Below are 26,500 nucleotides of genomic sequence, written 5' to 3'. Positions count from 1 at the left end.
TCCCACCGGAAGTAAAATCTTAATCTCGAACCGGGTGGAACCGGCTACGACCAGAGACGGTGGCGCACGGTACTTCCGGTTGGATGAGCGCCTTTACGACACTTTCCCTTTCTTGTCTTTTATATGACACAGTTCCTTGAGTACCATCAGTTGGCTGTGGTTTTGGGAAACGGTACCTGTGGTAATTCAAAAATGCACGAAACAAATGCACAAGTACAATTTATGCATGTGAAAATGATTCCAAGCGACACAATACAAGAAGATCATCTACTGTTTGTCAATTAGGGCTGACAGTGACAGGATGGGAACGGAGACAACGCATGGAGAAGACAGAAAGAAACACCATATATCGCACAGCTAAGCTGTAGAAAACATCATCGTCATTGGTGCGATCTCCTTTGAGATTAATAAAGTTTACCTCTGCCTGTCTGTCAGTGAATCTCTCCCCATTGCTGGCGTCGCCGTTTAATATTTTATAATAACAGTCAACTGCCTCAAGGTGACACTCTTCCCCAAGGCAAATTGCATAAGACGTGTGATCTGGGCAGGACACTTGTCACTGAGATGATGTGATCCATGACATTCCTTGGGTCCGGAGGTCATGGTGGGGACCTCAAGGAGCCTGCAGTCTCTTCGTGCTGTCGTAGTTCATGGCCACGACCAAACGACCTGTAGCCCCCCCGGTACCCGTTGACGGATTATGAACTTCCTGACAGGTACGTGAGGCCGAGCCCCCATCTGTCCTGTCTGACGTCCATCGGCAGAGGCACTTCCATCAGGATCGTAACGCTTGCAGACGATGCAACGATACCAGGCTGGATCTCCAACAACGAGTTGACCCGCCGTCGCAGTGAGGCGGGCATCTTGCGTTGCGGTGTGCTCAACGGCGTCAAGACGATGCAGATGCTGGTCGACTCCTTTGGAAATTGATGGCCAGGCTTTATCTGTGGTCAAGTCATTATTTGTTAATATATTTTATATTAAAAATTGGGAAAAAAGTAGTGGGTAAATCAACCATTTTTTGGGGAGGTACGGTGGCACAACGAGTAGCGCTGCTGTGTGAGGACGTCGGTTTGATCCCAACTCAGTCTGTGTGGAGTTTGCATGTTCTTCCCGTGTCTGCGTGGGTTTCCTCCCACAGTCCAAAGACATGCTGTTCAGGTTCCCCCATAGTGTGTGAGTGCCACAGAGAGAGTGTGTTCTATGGATGAGTGACCCAGTGTAAGTAGTGTATCTAGCAGTGTAAGTCACCATGGTGAATAAGGTGTGTGGGCTGATAACACTACTGCTTTGTAGAAAAGTGTCTGCTAAGTAAATAAATAATGCAGCTCTTGCCTTGGGGGACAGTCAGTGCTGATGCTACTACCCAAAGACTTTGTTTATTTACATTTTTTTACATATATTACATAGCTGACACTTTTCTTTGGAGTGGCTCCTCCAAGAACTCCAGAACTTTGGCATGACACCAACGGTGAGCGCCTGAGAAAGAGCCCGACCGGACCACTCGCATGTTCCCTGTGGGAGGAGGTCCTTCTTTCCAAAGAGCACGACGGAAATAGCACTACTTCATGGGGATGGTGTCACTTTCACAGTAACTCAACCCTGTGGGCAGCAGTCTGCCTGGGGTGTCCAGAGGCCACTAACCCTCAGCTAGTTTTCCTCAAATAAAGGAAGCTTCTTGGGGCAGCTGGTCAGAACTGTGGAAGAAAAAGAACAAGAGATTAGCAGAGCATCTCGTGTTGATCTCGGAATGAACTTCCCGGATGAAATTCAGCTTTGTTCTGAAGGCAGTGCTTTTTGTGTTCCTCTCCAGCACAGATACTGAAGAAAAGGGACTTTAAGGGGACATTCCAGATCGCCAGAGTTTAAACTGCAGTCTTGGTGCCTTTCAAACCCTCACCTGAAAGCTGCTTAAGTTTCACATTGAGTGTTTCAATTTCAGTGTTCTAGGAACACCAACATTCCTATAGCATGGCAGATGTGTTGTTCCTGTTCGGTCTGTCACTCACCCTGGTGCTCATAGTCATTGTCAACATGCATTTAAAGAGAATGACCCGAGAGGCTTTGGAAGATGAGGAGAAAGAGCAGCAGAAGAAGCGCGATGCAGCCCGCGCGACTCTCATGGGAGGAGGGAGTACAGGCAAGGCACTGCACCTCTCTCCTGAGGAGATGAAGAAGAACTCGGAGAGGCTGTACGAGCTCTTCGGCCACGGAATTGTACCGACCCAGAAGACCGCCGCGGGACCACAGAAGCCTCCCGCTGAGGTGCCAAAGCGTCCTACCGGTCCACGTCCTGCAGCCCGGAAACCGGTGCCAAGCGTTGATCCAGAGGTTTGGTATTCGTATGCGTTACAGCAAAATGCTGAACCATTTACATAACTTAAACTTGAATATTAAATCATTTATATTTATTAAATCATCGGAAGCGTTCCTCCAAAACCATACGCAATGGTACCCAGTTGCTGCTGTTCAAGTTCAAGGTTTATTGTCATAAGTACAAGCACCATGAAATTCTTGTTTGTTTCTTCACAGACTATGAACAAAAAAAAACAATAGATAATACCGCACAAAAATGAAACAATAACAATAAACAACAGTAAGAATAAATAACAATAGACAGCCAGAGTACTTAAAACTGAGAGTATTTAGTATTTAGGTAATATCTTTGTCCAAGGTGACTATCAGCGCTGGAGACACTTCCCTGCACCTCCTTCTATATACCATGTCAGGGAACTCTCTTTTACGCACACACACACACACACACAATGGGCAATACGAAGCCCACCATTAACACATCTTTGAATAGAAACCCACACAAGAACAGAAACTCCATACTTCCAACCCACAGTTCAGGCACCGTGAGGCACTGGCACTATCTGTTGTGTTACTGCACCACCTGGTTTGTGGAGTTAACCTTTGACAGAAGGTACACCTTCCATTCAACTTGCAAGCAGAGCTTCAACTTTTTACCTTTGCGTGTGACCATTTGTTCTTTTCTGCATTTTCTGGCTCATCAGCCATCGCCGTGTGCCAAAGCCGAGTTGTTTTGCGTCAAACACACCGATCAAGACCATCTGGCAGCTTCCGAGTCGAGCCAAACGCCAAAGGAAACACTTGCAGATGCTTTTTGGAGCTGTGCTGAAATACCTCATTCTACTTCCTTCTCAGTTTACCTCAGTTTATTTCTGTGTATCACCCCAACCCAACAAACACTCGGGCCTGGTATGAATGCATGCAGCCCATAAGCAGTCCCACTGTACTGACTGTGTATAGAGGGGTAGGGATCCCACTAGCCACTGAGCCACACATACAGCAGTGGGGCATCTCTCTGCCCAGGATACCTGCTGAAGCCCAGGTGACGCTATGCTCCCTGCAGGAAGCCAGTGTTGGGTTTCCCTCGTGAGCCTAACATGGAAGAGTATGCTTGCGTATCGAATCCCACACAAGCTCTTCAGATCCTGCCAGCACTGAACCTGCTTGGCCGCGGCTTCCAAGTCGGGGTTATTTCCACACTTGGTGTGACTGAACATTAACTGAAAGAGAGAAATCTGTGGGAAACGTGACAAAGTGAGCAGAACGTGATATGAACATTCACTCCCTCATCTTAACTCTTCCTGTCTTTACATGTCACAGCAGGTCCCCAAGAGAGAAGGTGAGCAGATCCTCTCAGAGACTGGTATGTGCTCACCTCCCTGAGGACAGACGCACAGACGCACGCACGCACACACGCACTCATCCCATTTGCACTGATACAGTGAAGGTGTGAAACGAGGAGATGCGTCTCACATGGACATCAACAGGCCAGAGATGGTGGAGCTCCACGCTGTAACCCATGCTATCTCTCTTATGCAGAACAAGTAGTAGAAGAAGCCTAGTAAACAGGCATCCCGGGGGCCACCGCACCATTGGCACGCGAGGGGTGAGTGACTGATACTTTCTGAAAGCAGACAGACGACCCTTGACATTTCGGTCGCTCACACAGGAGCAGCAAGGAGCAGTGTTTCAAACTATTCCGTCACTTTAAACTCGTTTCAATTGTAACGCAGCTCCAACTTAAAAAAAATCTTATTATATATTCTTTCTTATAGCAACTTACAAGACGTTTACAAAATGTACCTGGCCTACACATATATCAAGCAACTCATCAGGAACCTGATGAACATTACATACTGTTTCAAGATGATTTAATTCTATTTTTACAGAGTGCTCTTCTCATACAGTGTGGTTGATGAACACAAAATAAAACTCCCATATATAAAGATTTAATTGATGATAGTGGTTGCATTTATGAACAAATGGAGTTACAGACTTTTGTTCCCAGTTGTGTTCTTTAGTTGAGATTTCACTGTAATGCACCTACGTAACATTTCTGAGTTTAACACAAAATCTTCTGTCAAATGAATAAATTAATATATAATTTACCGTTGATCTCAGCACAGGAAGGTCATTTTTGTGAGCTGACATTTCTGTTTGTTTTCTCCAGACGAAAAAGAAAGAAGTGTCCTAACTCAGAGAAGAAGCCTGTATGAGCGAACCAACAAATGAACAAATGAATGAATGAATGCTGGTGGGAAGATTGTCTACTTCTACAGTGCAGAAGAGTTGAAAACTACACTACAAAGTTACTAGGAATACAAAAAAATAAAGCTCTATATTGTAAAAGCATTTAAAGCTCATCTTAAATACATGTATACAGTATACATCAAAGCAATGCACGCCTGCATCTGAGTAATATTATTGAGACTTATTTCATGTAACCCTGTTGTTGAAATGCATGATAACATATCTAATAGACTGTAATTGCACTAACTGAAATATGTTTGTACTTCCTGTTACTGAAAGTTGCATGTTGTGTGTGTGCCATTGATTGTCTTAGTAAACACACAGGAATGTCCTGATGATGCCATCAGATTAATTTTCCTTTAATTTTCTCAGTAACTTAGATGTTCATGTAATGACCGTAGTTTGCAGTGATTTTGTGATTCACAGTAAAACGTTTCTCCGACAAAGATCACCTGTTTCTGCAGTTTTATAATTCAGTGTCCACCTTCAGAAAAATTGTTAATCCTTTTAGTCTGCACAATTCTCACTTTAAAAGAGGACAACACATTTCGCTTTCCTTGAATACATGCAAACGCAAACACACACACACGCTTTCTAAACTGCTTGTCCCATAGAGGGTCACGGGGAACCGGAGCCTACCCGGCAGCTCAGGGCATAGGGCCGGAGGGGGAGGGGACACACCCGGAACGGGACGCCAGTCCGTCGCAAGGCACCCCAAGCGGGACTCGAACCCCAGACCCACTGGAGAGCAGGACCCGGTCCAACCCACTGCACCACGGCACCCCCTACATGCAAACATTTATGTTAAATTTAAAGGCTAAATCTTTGCTTGCTATAGGAACCTGGTCCTGTGTTCTACTTAAATTGCCGGACTCTCACAGAAACACCGTGACCTTCCTGGTGAAACTGTCAAGGATTATTACAATTATTATGTGCGTTTAGGTGCCTACTTATTTGGCTTCAGTCTGGAAAACGGCAGTTAGTTAATTTTATTATGTTATTTTAGTTAAAGTATGTCAATGACAGCCAGTGGTGGAAGAATATTATATTTCTATATTTCAGCATAAACGTGAACATGATCATGATCAGATGAGATGGCCGTGCAATTTAAACCTGCAGAAATAGCGCCGCGTCGTGCTGAGAAATAGCTACTCTAAGATTTATAAACGCTCACACGTACATTTACTGTGTGTGTGTTTGATTCAGTCCGTTTCTCACGAGCAGCCGCCTAGTCTAAGAGAGCCTGGTTTCATTACAGACAATGAACAGAACCTGGCCGACGAAACCATTTCAGCGAAGCGAAACACCACGCACTACCAGCACTACCAGCACTACCAGCTCGGAGCCGCACGCCCACCGTTATCCACTTTCTCTCTTTATTACGGAGTGTCGAGTCCAGTCCGCATCTGTAGTATTAGGTCTGGACTTCGGATCCCGTCAACCCCTGCGGCCGCATGAGTGGCCGTCGTGTCAATTGTGATTGGCTAATTCTCGGAAAATCCCACCCAATTGGGAGCGGCAACGTGTGAATGGTGCCGGAAACCGGAATAGAATGTGCGATTGCAAGAGAAATTTTGCATTCATGGAAAGGCAGACGGCGATTTTTTTTTTTTACTTTTTACATTAATGCCATTAACTTACTGCATATAATAATTTCGTAAAGTAAGGGACGCAGATTGCGGATCGCGTCACGGTCCAACACATGGAACGCTTTGTTCGCATCCTTCCGCTTTTTGTTTCGCTTGTTTTGTCGCAGCCGAGCGGCGCGCTGCTGCATGATCTGCAGCAGTGTCGCGCGGCTCTGGACACGCCGCCGGTGACGGTGGAGGAGCAGCGGGACACGGCGGACGGGGGCTGGTGAGTCCTGCCGAGTCCTGCTCTAGTCCAGGGTAAAGTCCCTTTGGACGCGGACTCACTGGACTCGACTCGACTCGACTCGAGTCCTTAAGACAAGTTAAGTTAAGCCTGGCGGCAGGTTCAGTTTGAACACACAGAGACGCGATTATAATTTATAGTCTAGATAGTATAATATATATATAATAGATCATCATGATAATGATGATTGATATACTACTAGTTACATCATACATAGTAACGTACATAGTACCAGGCAGGCTGCAGCAGCAGGCTGAGGATGACGGCGGGGGTGGTTGGTTGTTCTTGGATCATCGGGGTCTTGGATCATCCTACTACTAGCCAAATATGCCGGTAGTACACATGACTGTCATGATTCCTGCAATATTAACGCAGTTCCCTGTTTGTGCGCTTCATGGTTCAATCATACCTGATGAACAGGTCCTCAGGCTCTGGTTTCAGGAGCAGCGATGAGGGGCCCTGCACTGTGGACATCTGGGACACGTCCCTGACTTACGCGCAGTTCCTCCGAGAGTAGGTTCGCGCTTCGTTCGCCGCTGGCGGCGCTGCACAGCTGCTTTTGGCCGCATCCCTGTGCTCCAGCGTGTCTGTCGCACACAGGTACGCCTACAGCAAGCCGGTCATCCTCAGGGGCTGCTCCGACAACAAGGTGAGGCCGCGCTTGCTTTTCAGACACCAAATTTTGAGCGAGAGCACTTGGATGCGCATCGCCGTCTTCGGAGCTCGTGATCTGATACGCAGCCCCGCATGTCGCCAGGAGTTCCGACACCTGTGCTCCAAACAGCGCTTGCTGCAGGAGTACGGCGAGCGGCTGGTGAGGCTGAGCACGGCCAACACCTATTCTTACCGCAAAGGTGAGAATGCAGCAGGACTCCTCTTTTAAGTGGTTTTATTACAGCACAGGGACACAGCGGTATGCAGACATAAACGATATGCCGTCTACATGCGAGTATGTCCATGTATGTAGAGCAAGGACTCAGGGTCAAAAGGTTACATTACGTCCCTTACGGAAGGACTCCGGAATTCATTATAATTGTCATGCAAATCAAATGTTAAATTTTCCCCACTAGAAAAAAAATTGACAAGTCATCTTCATGTGGTTCATCTGGAATTAAGCCCTTTCCACATACATACATAAACGAGGAGGACCGCACAAGTCTGCAGTAAACGCGTCCCCGCTCTCCCCACGCAAACAGTAAATGTATTTAACCCAGACTTAAACTAAAGACCGAGGCAGAGAAGCCCCAGCAAATAATATCTGTACCACCATGCTCCACTTCCAGCTCCGAAAACTCTTCAGCTACTGGCCACTATGTGCTGGGATTAGCCTCACCACACTGTCCTCTCTCCACAGTGGACATTCCCTTCCAGGAATAAGTGGAACACCTTCTGAAGCCCCAAGCTGCCAGCGCTCTGGGAAGTGGTCAGTTTCTGTGCTCTTAACCGAGCCAATGAGCCCCGCTCGCAGATCCTTTCTGGCTTGTCGGGCAGAAGAACCTGAGGAAGACCTTTACTTGAAAACGCCATCAGAGGAGGTTAACAAGGAATTGTTCACTTCTTTTTGTCCTCCAGACACCCTGTACTTCTTTGGCGACAACAACTTCACGGAGTGGCACTCACTGTTCAAGAAATACAGTGCTCCATGCTACATCCTGCCACGCACCACCGGGGCATACAGCTTCGGCATCGCAGGTCGGTGGTCCGTGTTATTAATGTCACTCAAGATAAATGGGGGCAAGACACTACACCTGTGAGGTTGGAAGGTACAGCACTGAGCGTCATAAATGCCTGTTCATCAGGACCTGGAACCGGAGTCCCTTTCCACTGGCACGGGCCTGGCTACTCTGAAGTCATCTACGGCAGGAAGGTAGGTAATCCAGCAAGGACATGTGTGCCCCAGGCCCCAGTGACTGTTGAGCTCCTCCAGCTACGGGCTTCGGCCTCTCATCTTCCTTGCAGCGATGGTTCCTGTACCCACCCGATAAAAAACCACACTTCCACCCCAACCGCACCACGCTGTCCTGGGTCACAGACGCGTACCCCACGCTGCCTGCTGAAGACAAGCCAATTGAGTGCACCATCAGGCCTGGGGAGGTGAGCTGGTGGTGGGCGGGGCCTCAGGGCAGGGTCTGCGGCCTTGGTCACGTCTCTCCTGATAGCAGACCCTTTGTGCGCAGGTGCTGTACTTCCCTGATCGCTGGTGGCACGCCACTCTGAATCTCGACACCAGCGTGTTCATCTCGACCTTCCTGGGCTGAGGGCAGCTAAAGATTTAACGTGACCGCAAATAAAGCTTTAAGTGGACTAACATTTCATGTGGCAAAAAGGCCTGCTTTGTGTCATCTTAGAAAATTATCAGAAAAAGGACAACTTATGAACTGAAGAGACGTGTGCACAGGAAAACACTAGCATGTTTCACTAGCAGATATTTAATCTACACAGACCTTCATTTTAAAACAGAGCGATGAACAAGGCAACGCAGAACACACCAAACACACCTCTCACCTGTACAGCAGAGCGGCCCAAGACAGCTGTGGAGTAGTTAGTGTTCATGATTAAATAATATTCATCGTGCATACAAGGAAAAAATGTCAAAACTCCAGCGTAACAGACAGTGTCAGTTGAACTCTTGGGTATTGACAGGAAGAGTGATTACGGGGTATAACAAAAACAATACATTGCTAATATAAAAAACTAAATCCTTGCAATTTTTTTTTTTTTCATACTTGATAATGAATTGAAAATTTTCATTTCTTTACAGCCCTTCACCAATCTGGTAGCCACTGTTCCTGACACTAAAAAAAGCACACCAAATGTCATGTACTGCAAGAGATTACACATTTGTGTAAAAATGTAAGCAAAACAACCATTAAGTCAATTTCGAACACGGTGACATAAGGGTTTCTGAATTCATCAGGTTAAAACCGATTCAAAACTTGTGCAGCTAATTTTTGACCATCGCTGAGTCCATCATGGGCTCTTCCATCACTCTGTGGGTTGGGACACCATGTGAGACACAGCTGGACCACAGCGCATCATCCCCCAGCCATTTGTGCTACCTTTTGTACAGATGGCCTGTGGAAATCCTAAGATTCTCAGCGTGGCACAAGCGTGCGTGCCGATCCACTTTGAGCCGGGCCAGCGCAGCCCTGCGAGCAGCCCCACATGGAACACAGGGTCTTATTCTGTGGAGGAGAAATGAGGCCGTGTGGAAGGAGGCCCCGCTCCTGTCCCCAGTGAGCTACACCGTGAGCCTTGCAGAAGCCCAGTGTGTACCGCAGCACGCTTTTGGCTGAACACGACCAGGTGAAGACAGAGGTCCTCAGAGAGGTCCTCATGGCAGACCCGCAGGGGGTGTGGCTGTGCTCAGAGGGGGCGAAGCCGATGCAGCCCATCGATGCTCGGGGTGATCGGAGGGCTGTGGGTGGCTTTAGATGGTGCCCAGTCGCCCAGGGAGGCGTGAACAGCCTTGCGGTGAGTCAGTCTGTGCGTGATGGAGAAACCAGCGGTGCCCTCAAGCTGAGACAGGACCACCAGCACCTGCCTGAACAGGAGGACAGGTCACTCAAGGCCGGTAGGCAAAGCCCACACGTGTACCGCTGCGTACCTGTCCACAGACCTACCTGTGTAGCGGCGGGATGCTGTCAATGGTCTTCAGGCTTCCACGGGTAGACACCACATTGGAGCTATCCGTGCAGTCACAGGACACGTGCAGGTAATGTTTCGGATGACGGTTCTCCGCGACCACTAGCAGGCCTGCCCAGCCGTATGTCAGGTAGTAACATGTCACCCCATCACGGCCCTGCAGGAGGAGGAGGGCCTGCTTAGCTGCCCTTCTGGCCCGGAACTGCTTGTAGCAGTAGCTCCGCAACACCTGGTACCTCACCTCGTGCCTTTCGCCCTCGTTCTCCATCAGCAGGATGATGGCGTCTGCTAAGGTGGTCGTCTTGCTCTGCACCTGCTCTACCATTACTTGCCGAGAGCTGTAGATTGCCAGGACGTAACCTGGACATTCTCGCCTAGATCTCCCCTTGCTGGCTGGTGTCAATACTGTGAGGACAGGGAACATGGACTGGCAGACAAGTTTAAACAAGGACGTTTGAGCTGACTGGAGCATGAGTAGGGAGCGGCGGGATATGAGCGGAGCGTATGCACTGTAGACAGGGTGCAGGTGGGGCTGAGTTGGGGGGGGATCTCACCAGCTGGCTTGCTCTTCATCGTGCCATCTGACCGCCAGTGGTTGAAGGCGCAGCACAGCACGGCGTACTCCCCAGGCTCCAGCATGACATCGCAGCTAACAAAATTCTTGACGCCACGTTTGCTGTGGGCCAGCAGCCGTACCAACGTGGGCTTCCCGCCGTCATCGAAGGATGCTCGGAACACAAGGATGCACAGGTCCAGCAGGTGGCCGTCTGCAGCATCTGCACAGCTGCACGGTAGGGTCATGCAGGAAGCACGCTGGAAACAAGCGCAATCGCACACACGCGCACACACACGCAGGCTGCTCACCGATGACTCTCCTGATAAAGCGCAAACTCTAGTGCAGTTCTCTCGAGCACGGTCAGTGCCGTCACTGTGTGGGGACCGCTCGCCTGGTTCGGGAAGCAGCCCTGCACGCGTACCTCGTACCAGTCCGAGTGCACCTTACAGATGTCCACCGAATCAAAGTACCTGCACAAGGAGAAGAAAGAACATGACACACTCACACGCAATGACAAACTCCAGGGTTTGCCTGCATCCTGTGCCAGGCTGGCCAGCGGCTCTCGGATGCTTTTAGACACATCTCGCTCTGGCACGCGTGCACAAGAGGGCAGAGGCGCCAGGTGGAGGACTGAGGTGCTGCAATTGTAGAGCAAAGCACCTTGGCGAAAGGGAGGATGTCGACCGCTAGGCAGCTTATGACCAGGAGAAGAAAACTGCCCTTTTCCGTGTGATGACACACATAATACAGTCCTCCGGCTTATGGTGGGGTTCCGTTCCGACAACCTTGTCATAAGTCTGCTGTGTCATTAGTTGCAAAGGGTTATATAGACCATAGGGATATACGAACAGTTAGCAATCACGAATGCTACGTTGTATAATAGGGCTCTGTGACTTTTTTTTACTAAAATCACACATTATTCACATTAAAAATAATGCTTATACAGAACGATAAAATTTTCATGATGCTGCAATATTCACTTTCATTTCTAAAGCAGTTTTTCACTTTTTTCTGCACCACTAAATCAGGCACATTTTAGCTTTGTTTGTTATTGTAAAAAAAAATATAACTTGGGAGTCAGAAGCAAAATATTGTGGGGGAAAAAAAGCAACGTTTCTGGAAACAAAATGCAGTGGCTCACAGGCACACTGACCGACTCAATAAAAAATAGGGTGCCGACGAGACAGTACAGCAGATGGAGCGCTCGTTGTCAGAACGCCGCGACAATACGATGTAGTCGATGGGATGACCGTCATAAGTCACGCACGCCATAAGTCGAGGACCACCCGTAAGCAGTGGTTTGGGTCCAAAGCCTCCGCAGAATTCTTTCCAGTGAGAGAAGGAGGTGTGTTTTGCTGCTCACTCGCCATGTGCAGCCACCATAGGCACTGTTACTTGGAGCTGCGTGTGGAAACGGGATCCCACTGACGCTCAGAGTTACTCTCGAAAGAATACTGCAAATATCGCATCTCCGGCAAGGCTGCTCCCCAAGCTGCCATTAAGTAATGTAGTGGAGTGACTGAAATGGGTCAGTCTGTTTTATACTCTGCTTTTCATATGTATTTTATTAACGAATAAATTAATTATTATTATTACTGTGACTCATTTTGTACATTTTGCTTTATTTGACCATTTCAATTATGATGTTTTACGCTGGGGTTGATGAATGGAATTTTAAGTGGTTATATATTTACAAACGTGTTATTTTTTTCCAAGACATTACTCACAAATTGTGTGTATTTAGTTTTTATGAATGTATATCATACATGGTAGTGAAAAGAAAGGGTGGAGCAGTGCCCTCTCACTTGAGGAAGTCTCTGTATTCCATCCAGAAGACACCTTCTCTGTTGCCATGGGCCATGAGCTTGTGGCGCAGATGTTGTGGCCACTCCGGCCACTCGTCCGACCAGCTGCCCTTCCAGGAGAACCGACCCCAGGGGTTCCGCAGGCGCAGCAGCCTGCGGGGGGCAAGACATCATAAACTAGGAATCACGGGGCCATGGCTGTAGGGTACCAAAGCTCACAGCTGCTATGTGACCTACCTGTGTCCCTCCACATCCTGCACGTCCAGGATGGAGTAAGCGTGCCGCGCCTGCAGACCCACAAATTCAAACACGCTGTCGTCCGCCTTCATGTTGCCCCCCCCACAGGAGGCACCAATTAAGAACCTGTCAAGTAGGAAAGGGGCACTGAACCTGGGGTGGGGGGTAGGTGTGGTCACACTGTCTGAGGCTGACGGATTTTCCAAAAGCGAGCGCTTGGGCCACATGATCTGGGCCAGAGTACTCACCCGGCCTCTTTGGAGCTCAGCATCTTGGCCCAGATTAGGTCGTGATCGATGGGCTCTTCGCGCATCTTGCTCAAACTCCCTTGCAGCGTGACAGACTCGCACGGGGCGCCAGTGAGGGTAGCGAGGCCTTCGATGGCTCGGCCCGCCTGGAGGGCGAAATAGGAGCCGTGCAGCTTGGCCAACGCTTTCTCAATGAGGGCAACCCAGAGCTGGCGGCGCTGAGCCTGCGAGGAAATGGGGCGTGTCGGGGGGGCGTATCAGCCATGCGTCCAGCAAGCGACATGAAAACAACAGTACACGCTTCCCTCAGTAACACGGAGAAACACACCGGGACAAAGTCGGGACAGAGCGCTACCTGGAGACAAACCACATTAGCCAGTCCCCTGCCAGACTCTCACACCCGTGACTCACCTGCGAGAAGAGCAGGAAGCCACTCTCGTCGCACGGCAGCATGTCATCCACCAGCACCGTGGTCCACGTGCCATCCTTGCACAGGCGTACCTGGTATGCCCCCTCGGGGCAGATCTCCCGCGTGATCATGACACGCTGCACAAGGTCAGGGCGCTCAGCCAAAACTGCTAGGGCACTGAGGAACCTGCAGGGGGCAGCAGAGTGAAGCGTGCGCACACTGTCTGAAACCGTTTGTCCTAAGCAGGGTCACGGCGAGCTGGAACCCAACCCAGCAACACAAGGCACAAGGCTGGAGGGGGTGGGAAACACACCCAGGACAGTACACCAGTCCGTCACATTGCACCCCAAGCCAGATTCGAACCCCAAACCTGCCAGAGAGCAATTTGTTTAAAAAACAAATGAAGGTGCCGTAATTCGCGTTTTGTTTTTCGGTTTCTAATGAAAAAACAAATGAACGTAGCAGACACGAACCATTCGTTAACTACTTAATTTTTTTTTTTCGGCATCTTGAAAACCATTCACAAAACACGCTAAATGTCAGAAGCAGTGGAGATTTTCATAGAGTTTTATAACATTTTCCAGTTTTAAATGCATTTACTTCATCCCTTTTTCATAAAAATTTTTTATAAAAAGTTTTGTCTGTAGCAGAGCGAACCCAACCTGTGTTTGTGTTTACTCTCTCAGCCAATAAATGGAAGTTAAGAGCACCAGCAGGACCGAACGCTACAGGATCAAGGGACCACCTTACTTTACCTCACTCCTACAGTGTTTACAGGTCGTATCTGGTGCCCCAGAGAGTCAGTTGAACAATAACAAAATAAAGACATTACAGGATTATGACAAATCAATCAACATTCAGTACTGAATAGCAGTTTTTTGGGGGAAAGCAGTCTCATTTTCTGTCATTTTAACTTAGTGTTATATTTAATGGAGCTCAAATCGTACAAATTATTTGCTACTTATTACAGTGACACTGCACATTTTCACTGAACCAACCCTGGAAATACGTAGAGGGATGTCTGTATTACTAATGCTTTACCAATTGTGTTATGAACAAAATGAACGAGCCTCACCAGCAGTTGCCCAGCAGCCCCTGTTGGATGTCAGATGGTAGCGGAGTGCGGAACACACTCCACTTGATGCCTCGCTCTTTGAAATTGCTGCAGTTGATTTCGTGAGGACGCCGCCACTTGTTGACGCGCTGCTGCACCTTGTCTCCATTGGGGAAGCCAACGGACCCAGGTCCAGGTGGGAAGCTATCGTCCACAAAGTGCAGGGCATTCTGGGTAAGGGAAGTGTATCGTACGCATGGCTTAGTGAGAAAAGGATGCAAAGAGTCCACTCGACAGCCTTCTGGGCGCACACGCATGCGCACACACACACGCTCCAGCTGCACAGTTAAGAAGCCTACCTCTCGGCAGAACGTGACAATGTTCTCCCACAGCTCCCTGGCCTCGCCCTCATCATTGCGGCGGCGTGCCTCAATGTGCACGCTCTTCCTGCGACGCAGCGGTTTTGTCTTGCGCAGTGTCAGGTACTGCTGTGCCGTGTGGCACGCCGAGCAGTGCTTGTTCTGCACGCTATTGAACAGCGTGCATGCCGGGCAGGACCACGTTCTCTGGGCAGCAGTAGAGCCGGGGCTGGAGTCCCGGTGGCCGTGCTGCGATGCACTGTCACAGACGCTGCAGAGGGAGGTGCTGCCAGGGTTCTGCAGCGTACATCTGGAACACACCCACGTGCTTGAGTCCACGGATGGCTGCCCCTGCGTATCATTGCTGGAGAAGCTCTGTGGCCCAAGCTGTGAGGATGTTGAGTCCTGGGGCTCCTGCTCCTCCAGTGTTTCCAGCTGATTGGGCAGGACAGACTCTGCAGGTCGGGACTTGTGCTGCGGAGGCAAGGGGGGCCGCAGGGGTCCTTCGCTGAGGGTGTCGAGCATAGGGAGGCTCAACTCTGGGCCAGGAGGCTTCCCTGACTGCTGAACCTTTCTCCGGGGGCGTGGCACTGGTTTTGGAACCTCTGGCTCCAAGTGCAGCGCTGGAGAGTCATTTGCCCAGGCAGTGGCCTTTGCAGGAGGCACAGTTCGCCGGGATGACGTCTCCACTGCTGGTACATGGACCTCCTGCAGAGGCTCCGGGGGTACTGTGGGCAGCAGGAGCAGGCGCGGACCCCCGCAAGCAGAGCACGACTGAGCCGAAGGCGTGTTGCAAAGGGTGCAGCGAGAGCAGGTCCAACCTGGCTGAGGCACCGCAGAGTCACCTGTTCCATTTGCATCCTGTATGCAAGCCTCCTTGGGCTCAGCTGGGGGGGCACTGGGGGCGGGAGCAGAGTCGCAGGCAAAGCACACTGCCAAGTCAGAGGGGTTGGCAAATGTGCACCGGGGGCATGGCCAGTGGGGTGTCTCCACACTGCTGAGCCAGTGCGCGTGCCGAAGTTTGGGGTTTTGGCAGGGTGCCTCACAAATCCTGCAGCAGGAGGTGCTGCCAGTATTCAGGAACGTACAGCGATCACATGACCATTCGCTGATCTGACCTGCAGTTGCCATGGAGCTCAGGGTACCTGCAGGAAGTAGGGAGAAACACCAGATGGGACTGGGAGAGGCATGACCTGCATTATCCACCAGAGCAATTGAACCCTAACTGCCACAGAGGAAATAACGAGCAGCAGGTTGAGGGGTCAAGGGGGTATGGACAGCTTGCCCTCAAAGGAGCGGCACTGAACCGGTTTGAGTCCTACCTATCAGGTAGATCGTATCACGTGGTCTGACGTGACTCCCTGTCTTCTCCTGAGCGTCTCTCAGCCGGTGTTCCTCAGGGCTCAGTGCCGGGACCCTTACTCTTCTCCCTCTACACCTCTTCCTTCAGCTCTGTCTTCGCCTCCTACCGATTCTCCTATCGCTGCTGTGCTGACGATACCCAGCTCTTCCTCTTTCCTCCTGCAGCTACAGACATTTCCTCACGCGTCACCTGTGTCTCTGTGACATCTCGGCTCGGACGACTGATGATCATCTACGAGCGAACCTCTCCAACCCAACTGGTTCGTCCGCATTCTGAACTCTCAATCAAAGCGGAACCCTTGCTCATTTCGCCTGCTTTGTTGACCGAGAGCCCAGGAATAACGATCGACTCGCGTCTCTGGTTCTCCCGACACGTCTAACCCATAGCCTGAACCCGCAGATACATCCTGCGTAAAATTGACAGGATCCGCCATTTTCTCACAACAAATTACACAGCTCCTGTTCCACATCGCGGCGATTATCCCGCCTGTGCGACTGCCACTTTCTCCTGTCTGGCCTTCCAGTGTCCGCCATCTCCAGGCCTCTCCGGCTGGTGCAGAATACCGCGGTACAAGTTGCGTTTGACCTGCCAAAGCGTTGCTCTGTCTCTCACCTCCTCATCCCTCTCCATTGGCTTCCTGTTTCTGCCCGCATCAGTTTCAAGACACTGGTCACGACCCACCAGACCATTAATGGATCTGAACCCCGATAGCTACAGCACCCGATCAAGTTCAAGTGGTTTTTATTGTCGTTCCTCTATATACTGTAACTTGTGCACAGTGGAACAAAATGTCATTTCTCCGGAGACCAGGGTGCAACGCAGAACAGTACGCATCGCTATGCTCCTGCTAGCTTACTATGTTCTTCCACCTCTGGCTGCTCGGTGGTCCCACTCACTACAGATCCAAAATCAAAAGTCAGAAGATTCTCAGTTCTGGCTCCAATGTGGTGCAACAGGGCCCTTTCATCAACCAGAACTGCTGAATGCCTCTCAATGTTCAGGAAGGGTCCCAAAATGCATCTTTCATACCCACTCCTCTTTGGATCGCCTGTCTATTCTGTAAATTTGCATTACATTATTTACCGCATTACCTTTATACAATCTAACAGGTGCTTACAGAACTAGCCATGTAATACATGCTAGTTTAAATGGTGACATCAGACTAAGAGACTGGACTCTGCAAATAACATGTCTGCAAGTGCATCTATCTCTATGTCGGTTGGTGAAATGCACGTTTACACCGAGTTGTACGTAGCTTCAGAGAAATACACGTGCTAATGAAGATGATGACCAACCGCCATGATCGATGAAACATACCTTGGTGAACAGAGAGAGCAAGCTACCATACAGCAACAATGCCATTATTACCTGTAATCTGATTTAGAAGTCTTGATTTAATCTAGAACGCCCAGGAACGGTGGGTGGGCAGCCACTGGCACTTGGAGCCCCAGAGGTATTTTATCCTCCCTCGACTTTCAGTTGGGAGTTTTGTTGTTCCTTTCCTCCATGGCCAGTAGGCATACTTATAACTTTAATAAATGCATAGATAATATATTACTCCAGTCTGTAGTCAACTGTTTTCTTTGTTTCTTTGCCTTACGCCTGTGTCGAAGCACTTTGTGTCGCTGCATTAGAAGAATGCTCTATGAAAATAAACTGATTCAAACTGAAAGGTAAATGTAAATTGAAAGCTTAACTTGACCTCTCCTTGTCCAGAACAGCACCTGTGGCATACAAGGGCACCTCGCAGTGCCAAACCAGCGTCACCTAAGGCAGTCTGTGCATTATGTGCCTTCTGAGTGTTCTGAGAAGAATCGCAAGGTGAGCATTGCAATGGTGCATATAATGCATTACATCATTTATTGTAAAAAACAAAAGTTAGACAGTAAGAGTGACTCCAGCCAATGAGAGGAAAAGAAAGGCCAACAGTCAAATACACACACACACACACACACACACACACACACACACAGGGTGAACAGCTGTGTCCTTCAAACTTGAGGAATGTAAGGTTTGCAGTTCTTAAAAATGTGACATACACCCTTTACCAACGGTAAAGTATCATCCTCGCTGCCCTGATGGGACTTGCTCAGGCTGTGGAGGAAATGAAGGACGTGGCACACAAACGGATTAGGACGGGCTGAGAGCTGGATGCCGTCATGAGGATCATCAGGAAGTATCGTTGGGCTGCATTCTAAAGCAGAATTCACGTGAAACCAGTCAGACAGGACAGCGGCGGCATCGGCGTCGACGCCCAGAGACAAGAACAGGGCTGGAAAGCAACACAGCAATGCCCATGGCTCAGATTGCTTTGAGAACATAAGCGAACCTTAAGAGCATCATCCCAAGACGACACATTTTTATTTTATTCTCCTAGTAATATGTTATTCATTTCCACCCAAGTGCAGCTGAACAAGGTTCTCTCCCATTTTGTAAACTCAACGAAAAACATGCAGCAGTATCTCCCGGATATCCAGAGAGCAGGTCCACAAAAAGAAAACTGCATTTCTCCAGAGAGTGAAATAAAATATCAGTTCAATGATGGCAAGTTGCTCACTGTTCGCTCTCCCTGTTTTCTTCCTCCTCATTAACATAGTCACAAGTAACCCGATGATAATGTCTTTGAAAAGAAACTTTACCACAAAGCTCAGCACAGCTGTTCTACACGCTCACACTTGCAATATCTCTCGAACATGAAAGCGCCGAGCACATGACAGGTAAGCGCAGCAACTTACTTTCTTACTGCTTCCCAAATCACAAGCTCCCAGTTTCTGCCTCCTCATCCACACAGCGCGACAGTGTAACTTTACCCCTTATGCCACTCTTGACTTTTGAACGACTCCAACTGTGACGCCCTGCCGAGAACGGGGCGGTACGGCTACCTGGCCACACTTTCATTTTTGAAATTCCTCGGAATTACTCGACGGTCCCTACGTGCCGGGGCGGTGACATGTGGAACGTAATGGAACGCGCGTACAGCTGTCACAGGCGCTGAGCAGAACGATGCGAAGAATAAAGCAGTCTGGCGCATTTGTGGGGGGGGGGGGGGGGCTCCAACTTGCACATTTTTGCTTCCAGAATCGTTTCGCATTCAGCGTTTCGCCGCGGAGAAACAACTCAAATGCTCGCGAAACTTGCACATTTCCTGTGACACTGTGATACCCCCTTCTCTCTCTGTCTCATCAACACACTGGTTCGAAGCTGCAGCGCCACCCAGCGGAAACCATGGCGACTGAACATGGGACGCGCGTGTCTGTGAGCCATGTGAGAACTGGAACCCGACACACCCCAATCCTCAATCTAGCTGCAGCAGTGCTGTGTGCAGATCTCCAGAGACCCTCCACATGTGCTAACACTACACATTAATAGCGTAGTAACATTTTGCCCTTCTCAACCATGAGCTGCACAGCCTGTCTACATGACACAGGAAACTGCTGCTCTTCACATGTGACAAGCACATAAAAAACAACTGTGGGCAATAAGGTGCCCGTTTTCTCTTAAGGCTATAATGCAACTACATTTTGAAATTAGATTTTGAGAGAAAAAACAAAGCTACAAAACTCCCCTCGCTCCCGGAGGAAGATGCAAGGATTTCTAGAATTTGATAAGCTGAAACAGTACATCAGGATCACCTCTGTGATCATCGTGGCGAAACCCCTGACCCAAACAAACATGGAAACATACAGTGTGGTCACATTCCTCTCAGCAGTTAGCAGAGAAACTCATGTTCAGAGGTGTCTCGAGCCATCAGCGACATCTCATGCGCTCAGTAGTGTCCCTGTAAGACGGAAGAGCGTAGCGGTCCCACGAGGTTGTCCGGTCCACGCCCCCCTGAAGAGTGCGGACCCCCAGCGGGCGGCTCAGCGCACCGCCATCACGGCTCTCACTTCCTCCACACCTGGTGTCCAGCGATGTACGTGGCTCTAACGCTGAGCTCATCATCCAGCAGCACAAAGTCTGCAGAGGAACAGACATCGGAGTGAGGAAACATGTTCTGTCCCATCATGCCTTGCGTTTGCAGCCGTAAGTGCTGCCACGCCCTCCCGGGACTACTCACCTGCGTCCGTTCCGTAGTTGAGAGTACCCTTGCGGTGGCTAATCCCCAGCAGCTGGGCAGGGTGCAGTGAGGCAGCCTCCAGGGCAGCCTCCAGAGAACAGCCTGGACAGGGGCAAAGGTCACACAGGGCACACAAGGCCCAGATGGGACTGAAACGGTCTGACTGAGTGCCACAGCATACGCACCTGACGCCTGCTGGAAGTGTCTCACACACATGTCCATGGTGGCAATGCTACCACTGAGCGTCTTCGTTCCTGAATAGAAAGAGGTGTGGTCACAGCACCATGCGGACTCACCTCCACTTCACACAAACACCCGGCAGCAGGACTTCTACAAGGGGCTCGTGAGAAGACCCACCTGCCACGTAGGCATGGAGGCCTTCGATCTCAATGTCCTGCTGACCCAGGGTGTGGCGACCAGGCGGCAGTCCCATGGCTGTGATGGCATCTGTCACCAGCACCAGTCCTGCAACGTGAGGTGCTGTCACTAAGCGCCGCTGCCATACCATACCGCCAGGGCCCCAACACGGGCTGGGCATGCAAACTCTTCACCTGCAGGGTGGGCGCGGTGTGCAATGCGCAGGGCTGCTGGGTTCGTGTGGATGCCATCAGCTATCATCCCGTAGAAGATGGTACGATTTTCAGGAACCTGGTCGCTGGTCAGGAGGCCCACGATGCCTGGATCCCGGTGGTGAAACTAAAGCCACAAAGGACACACGTGAGCCTGATGCCATTGCCACAGGAACTCAAGGGACACCCCCAGCCAAGTCCAGAGGAGACACTCACGGGCAGCATGGCATTGAACAGGTGGGTGATGAAGGTGGCACCATGCTGCACCGCTTGCTCTGCCTGGGAAAGGTCAGCCACCGAGTGCCCTGCGTGACAAGAGCGACAGCATCTCAGTGGGTGGAGTCCTTGCACCCCATCCCCTCTCCCCCACTCTGCACCGTGCCCACCCTTACGGCCCACCTAGGGACACGGTGATGCCTCGCTCCTTGAGCTGCCGGACCACCTCCAGGCTGCCAGGTATCTCTGGCGCCAGCGTGACGATGGCCACGTTGTCCAGGCTGCCGTAGACCTCGAGCAGGTCCTTCAGGCCACCCCCTGCAAGGCTGCACAGATAGCGCTCAGGATGCGCCCCCCTCTTCTCCCTGCTGATGAAGGGGCCCTCCAGGTGAACCCCTGCCCACAAAGATTGCCATCATTATTCATTTACCAGTTACCACCACCGCAGCAGCCTTTGTGCATTCGTTTCATGCTCTGGGTCCTTCTGGTACAAACACCGGAGTTTCAAATTTTCAGAGACACATGTCCTTCAGCTTATTTTTAACAGAACTTTCATCTCTTCTCCATTGACAAAAACTGGTTTTCTGCGAGGTGAAAGTCAACTGCATTTCCATAAACAGTTCAGTTAACCTTAACACAGAATGTGTTAAAGACTTGGGTGTTCTGTTGGACGGAAACCCGTCATCTGTGTGTCACGTTACTACACTGACGAGGTCGTGCTTCCATCAGTTGAGAAACAGCGAAATTAAAGCGATTCTTATGTAGGCAGGATGCTGAGAAACTGGTTCATGCTTTTGTTTCAAGCAGGCTGGACCTACTGCAATGCTTTATTACCGGGTTGTCCGTACCAGACTGTATCCAGGCTACGGTCGGTACAAAATGCTGAGGACGAGCCTTTAGTTATAGAGCACCTGAACTATGGAATAATCTACCAGGTACTGTTTGGAATGCCCCATCTGTCTCATCCTTTAAATCCAGGTTTAAAACTTACATTTTCACACACGCAATATCAATAAGGGAAATTCTTGTTGGCTGTGCTTTTATTCACCTGTATTAACCTGTCTAATCTCTTTAAATCATCATTGACTAACCATTTCTTTCCTGTTAAGCACTGCTTCTCTATGATAAGATCTGAGGAGGCTGATCAGCCGTGATAGCACCCCATGTTGTCTAAAGCTGATGACCACCTGCCATGTTGGACAAGATGTACCTGTGTGAACTGGGATACCAAGTTAACACATCTACAATGTTATTATTAGTTGTAAATTGACTTAAAAGTCTTTTTTATTCTAGAATACCCAGGAGGGGTGGGCAGCCACTGGCTCTTGGACCCCCAGAGGTTTTTCTTTCTTTTCTTTTTCATTTGGGTTTTTTGTTTCTTTCCTCTGTAGGATTACTCACAGCTTTAGTAACTGCATGGAGACTAATAATTTAATATGCAGTCAACTGTTTGCCCACTTGTCTTAAATAAATTTAAGTAGATAAGTTCATTGCTGTTATAAGTTAACAGAAGATAATGCAGCAGGAGACAGGAGTCCCACCTATGGGATTACCTACCTCACACCTTGTGCTTCCCAGATAATCTCCGCAAGACTGAGACCTTGCACACGATGAGCAGTACACAAAAATTGAATAAATAAATTAAAATCTTACTGTAAAATTAGTTCATTCCAGCTTTTTTTTTTTTTTTTAAACATATCTTACCAAACAGAGTAAATCGAGGTCCATCTTATGACTACACTTCAACTAACTGCCTAACTACTTGTCCAAGACACAGTGACATCCCATCTGAACACTGCAACTCTCTCCTGTCTGGCCTTCCGGCTACCGCCATCAAATCTCTATAGCCGATACAGAACGCTGCTGCTGCCCGATGTGCGTTTGACTTGCCAAAGCATTCCCTTGTATCTCCTCTACTCGTTTCTCTGCACCGGCTTCCCATAGTCGCCCGGATTAAATTTAAGACCCTAGTTACGGCCTACAAATGCATCAGAAGAACTGCTCCCTGATATCCACAAGACTTGATCAACTGCTACACCCTAACCAAACCGCTACGCTCTTCCACATCTGCCTGCTCGGTGGTCCCATGCAAGAAAGGTAAAGCGCGGAGGTTCTCGGTTCTGGCTCCGTTGCGGTGAAACGACCTCCTCTCACTCAGAACTGCTGAAACTCTATCCATCATCCCCGGATAAACCTTTACGCAGCTACTCCTGTAACCTACGTAAATATTTGTGTATATTAAAAAAATTAATAGGGAAGTGATTAGGAATCGTCTGTTCTGGGTTTTATGCAACTACTCGTGTGAATGTTGGTGCATATGGGTGGAAAGAAAAACTGTACTTAAAAATCACATGTCTGCAACTATGTTTCTCTTTCTCATAATGTAATGTACAAATGGTATTTTCTATGAGCTGTACGTCATTTTGGAGAAAAGCGTCTGCTAAATTAATAAATGTAAATGCAACTGTGACGTGGTGGTTGTATTTATTAACAAATTGAGTTCCAAACAGGCCTCTCGCCCCAGCTGTGTTCACTAACCCTAAGGGCCAACTGCTAGTGCAGTGATTAGAGCTCCTGCCTTTGGATCCAGAGATGGCAGGTTCGAACCCACCTCCAGCTGTAGTACCCTTGAGGAAGGTACTTGCCCTAAATTGCTCAAGTAAAATTACCCAGGTAATGGGTAAATAGTTGTAGGTAGACTAACACTGTAGGTCCCTTTATACAAAAGTGTCATAAATGGAAACGCATATCATGTTTCGTTATCACTGCAACTTGTCGATCGCCTCTCTCTGTTGAGCATCGAAGAGGAAAATGAGTAGCTACGTCACTCGACTTCACATCACTTACCCAGGACCCCTGCTCCACCCGGCCCGCCATCATCAACGCTGACCTGCGGAAGAACCTGCACCGATACAAGCACGCGGTCACTGGCTGCCATAAGAAGGCTCCCATGCTGAGTGCTCCGAGCTAGGGTGTTTGCGTGGCGCGGACCTTGTGGTAGATGTGTGGCGGGGACGTCACCAGGGTAGGGCAGAACGATGTCACCCCGTGCTCCAGGATTTTTTTTGCCACCAGAGCCATACCCCCGCTAATGTCATCAGCTGCCTGGGAGAAATCGACCCCGTAGCCTCCTGCACAGGTGAGCGGAGACAATCGAGCTGTCAGAGGCAGTCGAGGACAGTGGTTACCCCCCACCCCACCCAGAGGCACCTAGCACTCACCATTGATCTGGACGTCAATGAAGCCGGGGGCAAGAATCCCATCACCACAGTCCACTTGGAGGTCCGCAAAGCCCTCCTCGTCAAAAAAGAGCTTCTCTGGGTTCAAGATCTTCCCTTCTCGAACCCACAGGTCATCCCTGAGACACACACACACAGCAATGCAAGCGACTTAGGAAGGGGGAACGAGGGGAGGGGGTGGGTGTTCATACACACACCTCTGCAGCCGGTGGTCCCTCAGGATCCTGCAGTTGATGAACTGAGTGATGGGCGCATCCGACACAGACTTGTTCGAGGGCATGATCCTTCGGAAGAGAGCAAACCACATGAGTAAAAGGGATCACCACAAGTTAAGAGTGAAACACACACCACAGGAGGCACGGTGCGTAACGAGGGCGACGGCCCATTAGTGTGCGCGCTCATCACACAACACAAGCCAAGGTATCAAACATGTTTAAACCACAATAAAGAAAATGTTCCTGGGGACCTGGAGTCTTTTCCACCAAATGTCCAAACTATGGCATCAAGCTGAGGTATGAAATATTAGTAATGCGAGACGAGAAGAGAATACTGAGAAATATGAAACATTACAGTTTGGAAACTAATGTGACAAAGAGGAAACATGAGAAGAAAACTTTTCTGTCTGGAGTTCTACAAATCAAAATCCGTAGGCTTCCGCAGTTAGAGTCAACTAACCTGTACAAGATGTGGTCACACTCTGACGATGCTTCCAGCAAGAGAAGCGAAATGTTGGAACCAATGTCCCATACGCGGTTTAATCTGGAAGAAAAAAACCTCCAGTCTGGAGTTCTACATGTTCACTGACTTTCATTTCTCCAGCAGATGTTTCTTTCCAAAGAGAGACACTTTGATTAACTACATTTACACTGTCAATATTTAGTACACCTTTTTCCAAAGAGACAAAGTGTTAGAGACACCGCGGTAACTGGGGTGCGCAGGCACACAGACACACACGGTGGACAAATCAGTGTCACCGACTGCGGAAAACACAAGCCTGATTGGAACCTGACTCCAGGCACCGTGAGATAGCCGCGCTACCCGCTGCGCCACCGTGCCGCCCTGTACCATGCGACTTTGACCTCTGCTCGGCTTTTCAGCGCGATTCATCTGTAATACAGTCTGTTTATGGTACGCTTCCAGACTGCATAACAGTTAACACTACTCGTCCCATTTTATGGTTTATTACTATGACGTGATGTTCCGAGTCAGAGTCCACAGAGTGCAATTTAGAATCATGTCTCTGCCCCCCCCCCCCCATCCTCTCTCTCCATTCTCTTCCTGTACCTACCAGTTCAACATTACGGTTACGGTCCACAAAACAATCACCGGATCTGCTCCATGGTATCTACAAGACCTGATCATGTGCTACACCCTCACCAGAGCGCTACGCTCCTCCACCTCTCTCTGCTTCGTGGTCCCATCGGTCCCCATGGACAAAGGTCCATGGACCAAACTAGGAGTGGAACTCAGTTGCTCGCTTGTCACTAAGTAAGTAAGAACTGTTGAATCTCGCTCTACATTTAAGAAGAAGGTCTCAACTCACAATTTTTCACGCTCTTTTCACACACAATGAATGAATGAACGTGTAAACATGGGTCATTTTAATTAACAAGTATTAAATGACGGGCTTTAGGTAGCGCCGTACTCGGGTCATTTACACTGGTTTCTGGTACTAACGCGACAAAGTACAAACGGGACTGTACTAGAATCACGTGTCTGGATGCAAGTCTGTCTTGAAGTTCAGTTTTACTACTTGTCGATGTTGTTCTCGGATACGACGCTCGTTGCTTTTTTGGTCCAGCCGGTCCAAGGAGGAGGAAAGCGTCCGTTAAATTAACAGTAATGTAATGTTCGTTGAAATGCTGAGGTAAATGTTTATAAAATATAAATGTTGAGGTAAACCAAAGGACGACACTCACCACGACGTCGCGCCGAACCCCGCACAATCGCACGCGCCTGTCGCAAGCGGGACACGTGACGCGAGCAGGTCATGTGACGCGAGGAAGTCACATGACAAGACTGTCAGTCAGGCCGTCGGTTCGGTCGCGGTTGCCGTGTGAAAGAAGCACTTGTGCGACCCACGTTACGCTGAAACCTTTTTTTTATTGAACAAATCACATACATAACAAGAACGTTAACTCAGTTAACCTAGCCAGGAGGAAAAAAAAACACTCCAATAACCAGACATCAAGACCTTAAAAATATTACAATAATAATAAACAGTCTTAACGGCCTAATTATTATCACACTCCTCGATAGTGTTTATGTACTGCTTAACTTCTTTAAAAAAAAAAACTGAAAATAT

The 26,500-nt window shown here is 49.2% G+C and overlaps 3 protein-coding genes across 5 annotated transcripts; 1 reads left to right on the top strand and 2 right to left on the bottom strand.

Moving 5' to 3' along the window:
* The first annotated feature begins 6,148 nt into the window (after positions 1-6,148).
* On the top strand, positions 6,149-8,769 carry jmjd8 (jumonji domain containing 8). The gene is given in 9 exon segments (XM_018764587.1): positions 6,149-6,420; positions 6,859-6,951; positions 7,039-7,087; positions 7,196-7,292; positions 7,793-7,861; positions 8,011-8,130; positions 8,238-8,305; positions 8,398-8,532; positions 8,616-8,769. Coding segments are annotated over 9 exon segments (867 nt in total). The 5' UTR covers positions 6,149-6,265; the 3' UTR covers positions 8,697-8,769.
* A 95-nt stretch (positions 8,770-8,864) lies between these two features.
* Positions 8,865-18,925, bottom strand: LOC108941761 (calpain-15-like). 3 transcript variants are annotated; one of them, XM_018764582.2, is made up of 12 exons: positions 18,850-18,925; positions 14,752-15,896; positions 14,414-14,622; positions 13,341-13,524; positions 12,930-13,153; positions 12,682-12,807; positions 12,445-12,597; positions 10,948-11,109; positions 10,638-10,867; positions 10,325-10,488; positions 10,062-10,240; positions 8,865-9,982 (listed from the first exon to the last, which is right to left on the bottom strand). In XM_018764582.2, exons 2-12 carry the CDS (start codon positions 15,880-15,882, stop codon positions 9,805-9,807), a joined length of 2,940 nt encoding a protein of 979 aa, XP_018620098.1. In that variant the 5' UTR covers positions 15,883-15,896; positions 18,850-18,925; the 3' UTR covers positions 8,865-9,804. The 3 variants fall into 3 exon arrangements, with proteins under 3 accessions (XP_018620098.1, XP_029109797.1, XP_018620099.1); XM_029253964.1 differs by having other exon boundaries at positions 14,752-16,278; positions 18,850-18,919; XM_018764583.2 differs by lacking the exon at positions 18,850-18,925 and adding an exon at positions 16,074-17,644.
* Positions 18,926-19,977: 1,052 nt separating this feature from the next.
* Positions 19,978-26,177, bottom strand: amdhd2 (amidohydrolase domain containing 2). The gene is made up of 13 exons (XM_018764584.2): positions 26,115-26,177; positions 24,871-24,954; positions 24,393-24,479; positions 24,178-24,314; positions 23,948-24,087; positions 23,804-23,858; positions 21,140-21,352; positions 20,957-21,045; positions 20,723-20,867; positions 20,529-20,636; positions 20,357-20,425; positions 20,172-20,273; positions 19,978-20,071 (listed from the first exon to the last, which is right to left on the bottom strand). The coding sequence occupies exons 3-13, from the start codon at positions 24,473-24,475 to the stop codon at positions 19,998-20,000; spliced, it is 1,215 nt and encodes a 404-aa protein (XP_018620100.1). The 5' UTR covers positions 24,476-24,479; positions 24,871-24,954; positions 26,115-26,177; the 3' UTR covers positions 19,978-19,997.
* Between the last annotated feature and the right edge of the window lie 323 nt (positions 26,178-26,500).

The sequence above is a fragment of the Scleropages formosus genome, chromosome 8 (genome assembly GCF_900964775.1).
Source record: "Scleropages formosus chromosome 8, fSclFor1.1, whole genome shotgun sequence".
Taxonomy (NCBI): Eukaryota; Metazoa; Chordata; class Actinopteri; order Osteoglossiformes; family Osteoglossidae; genus Scleropages; species Scleropages formosus.
Note: the sequence above shows the minus strand (reverse complement) of the source record. Positions and strands in the feature narration are given on the sequence as shown.

Bases quoted from the DNA above. Each gene is read 5' to 3' on its own strand.
- LOC108941761 (XM_018764582.2), bottom strand. From the start codon at position 15,882: ATGGCAACTGCAGGTCAGATCAGCGAATGGTCATGTGATCGCTGTACG. The intron at 12,808-12,929 runs GTGAGTACTCTG...CCTACTTGACAG, and splicing joins CTGAGCTCCAAAGAGGCCGG to GTTCTTAATTGGTGCCTCCT. The intron at 12,598-12,681 runs GTAGGTCACATA...TGCCCCCCGCAG, and splicing joins CAGGATGTGGAGGGACACAG to GCTGCTGCGCCTGCGGAACC.
- amdhd2 (XM_018764584.2), bottom strand. From the start codon at position 24,475: ATGCCCTCGAACAAGTCTGTGTCGGATGCGCCCATCACTCAGTTCATC. The intron at 21,353-23,803 runs GTAAGTGATGTG...CTTTGTGGGCAG, and splicing joins GGGTGGAGCAGGGGTCCTGG to GGGTTCACCTGGAGGGCCCC. The intron at 20,274-20,356 runs GTGCGTATGCTG...GCCCCTGTCCAG, and splicing joins ACACTTCCAGCAGGCGTCAG to GCTGTTCTCTGGAGGCTGCC.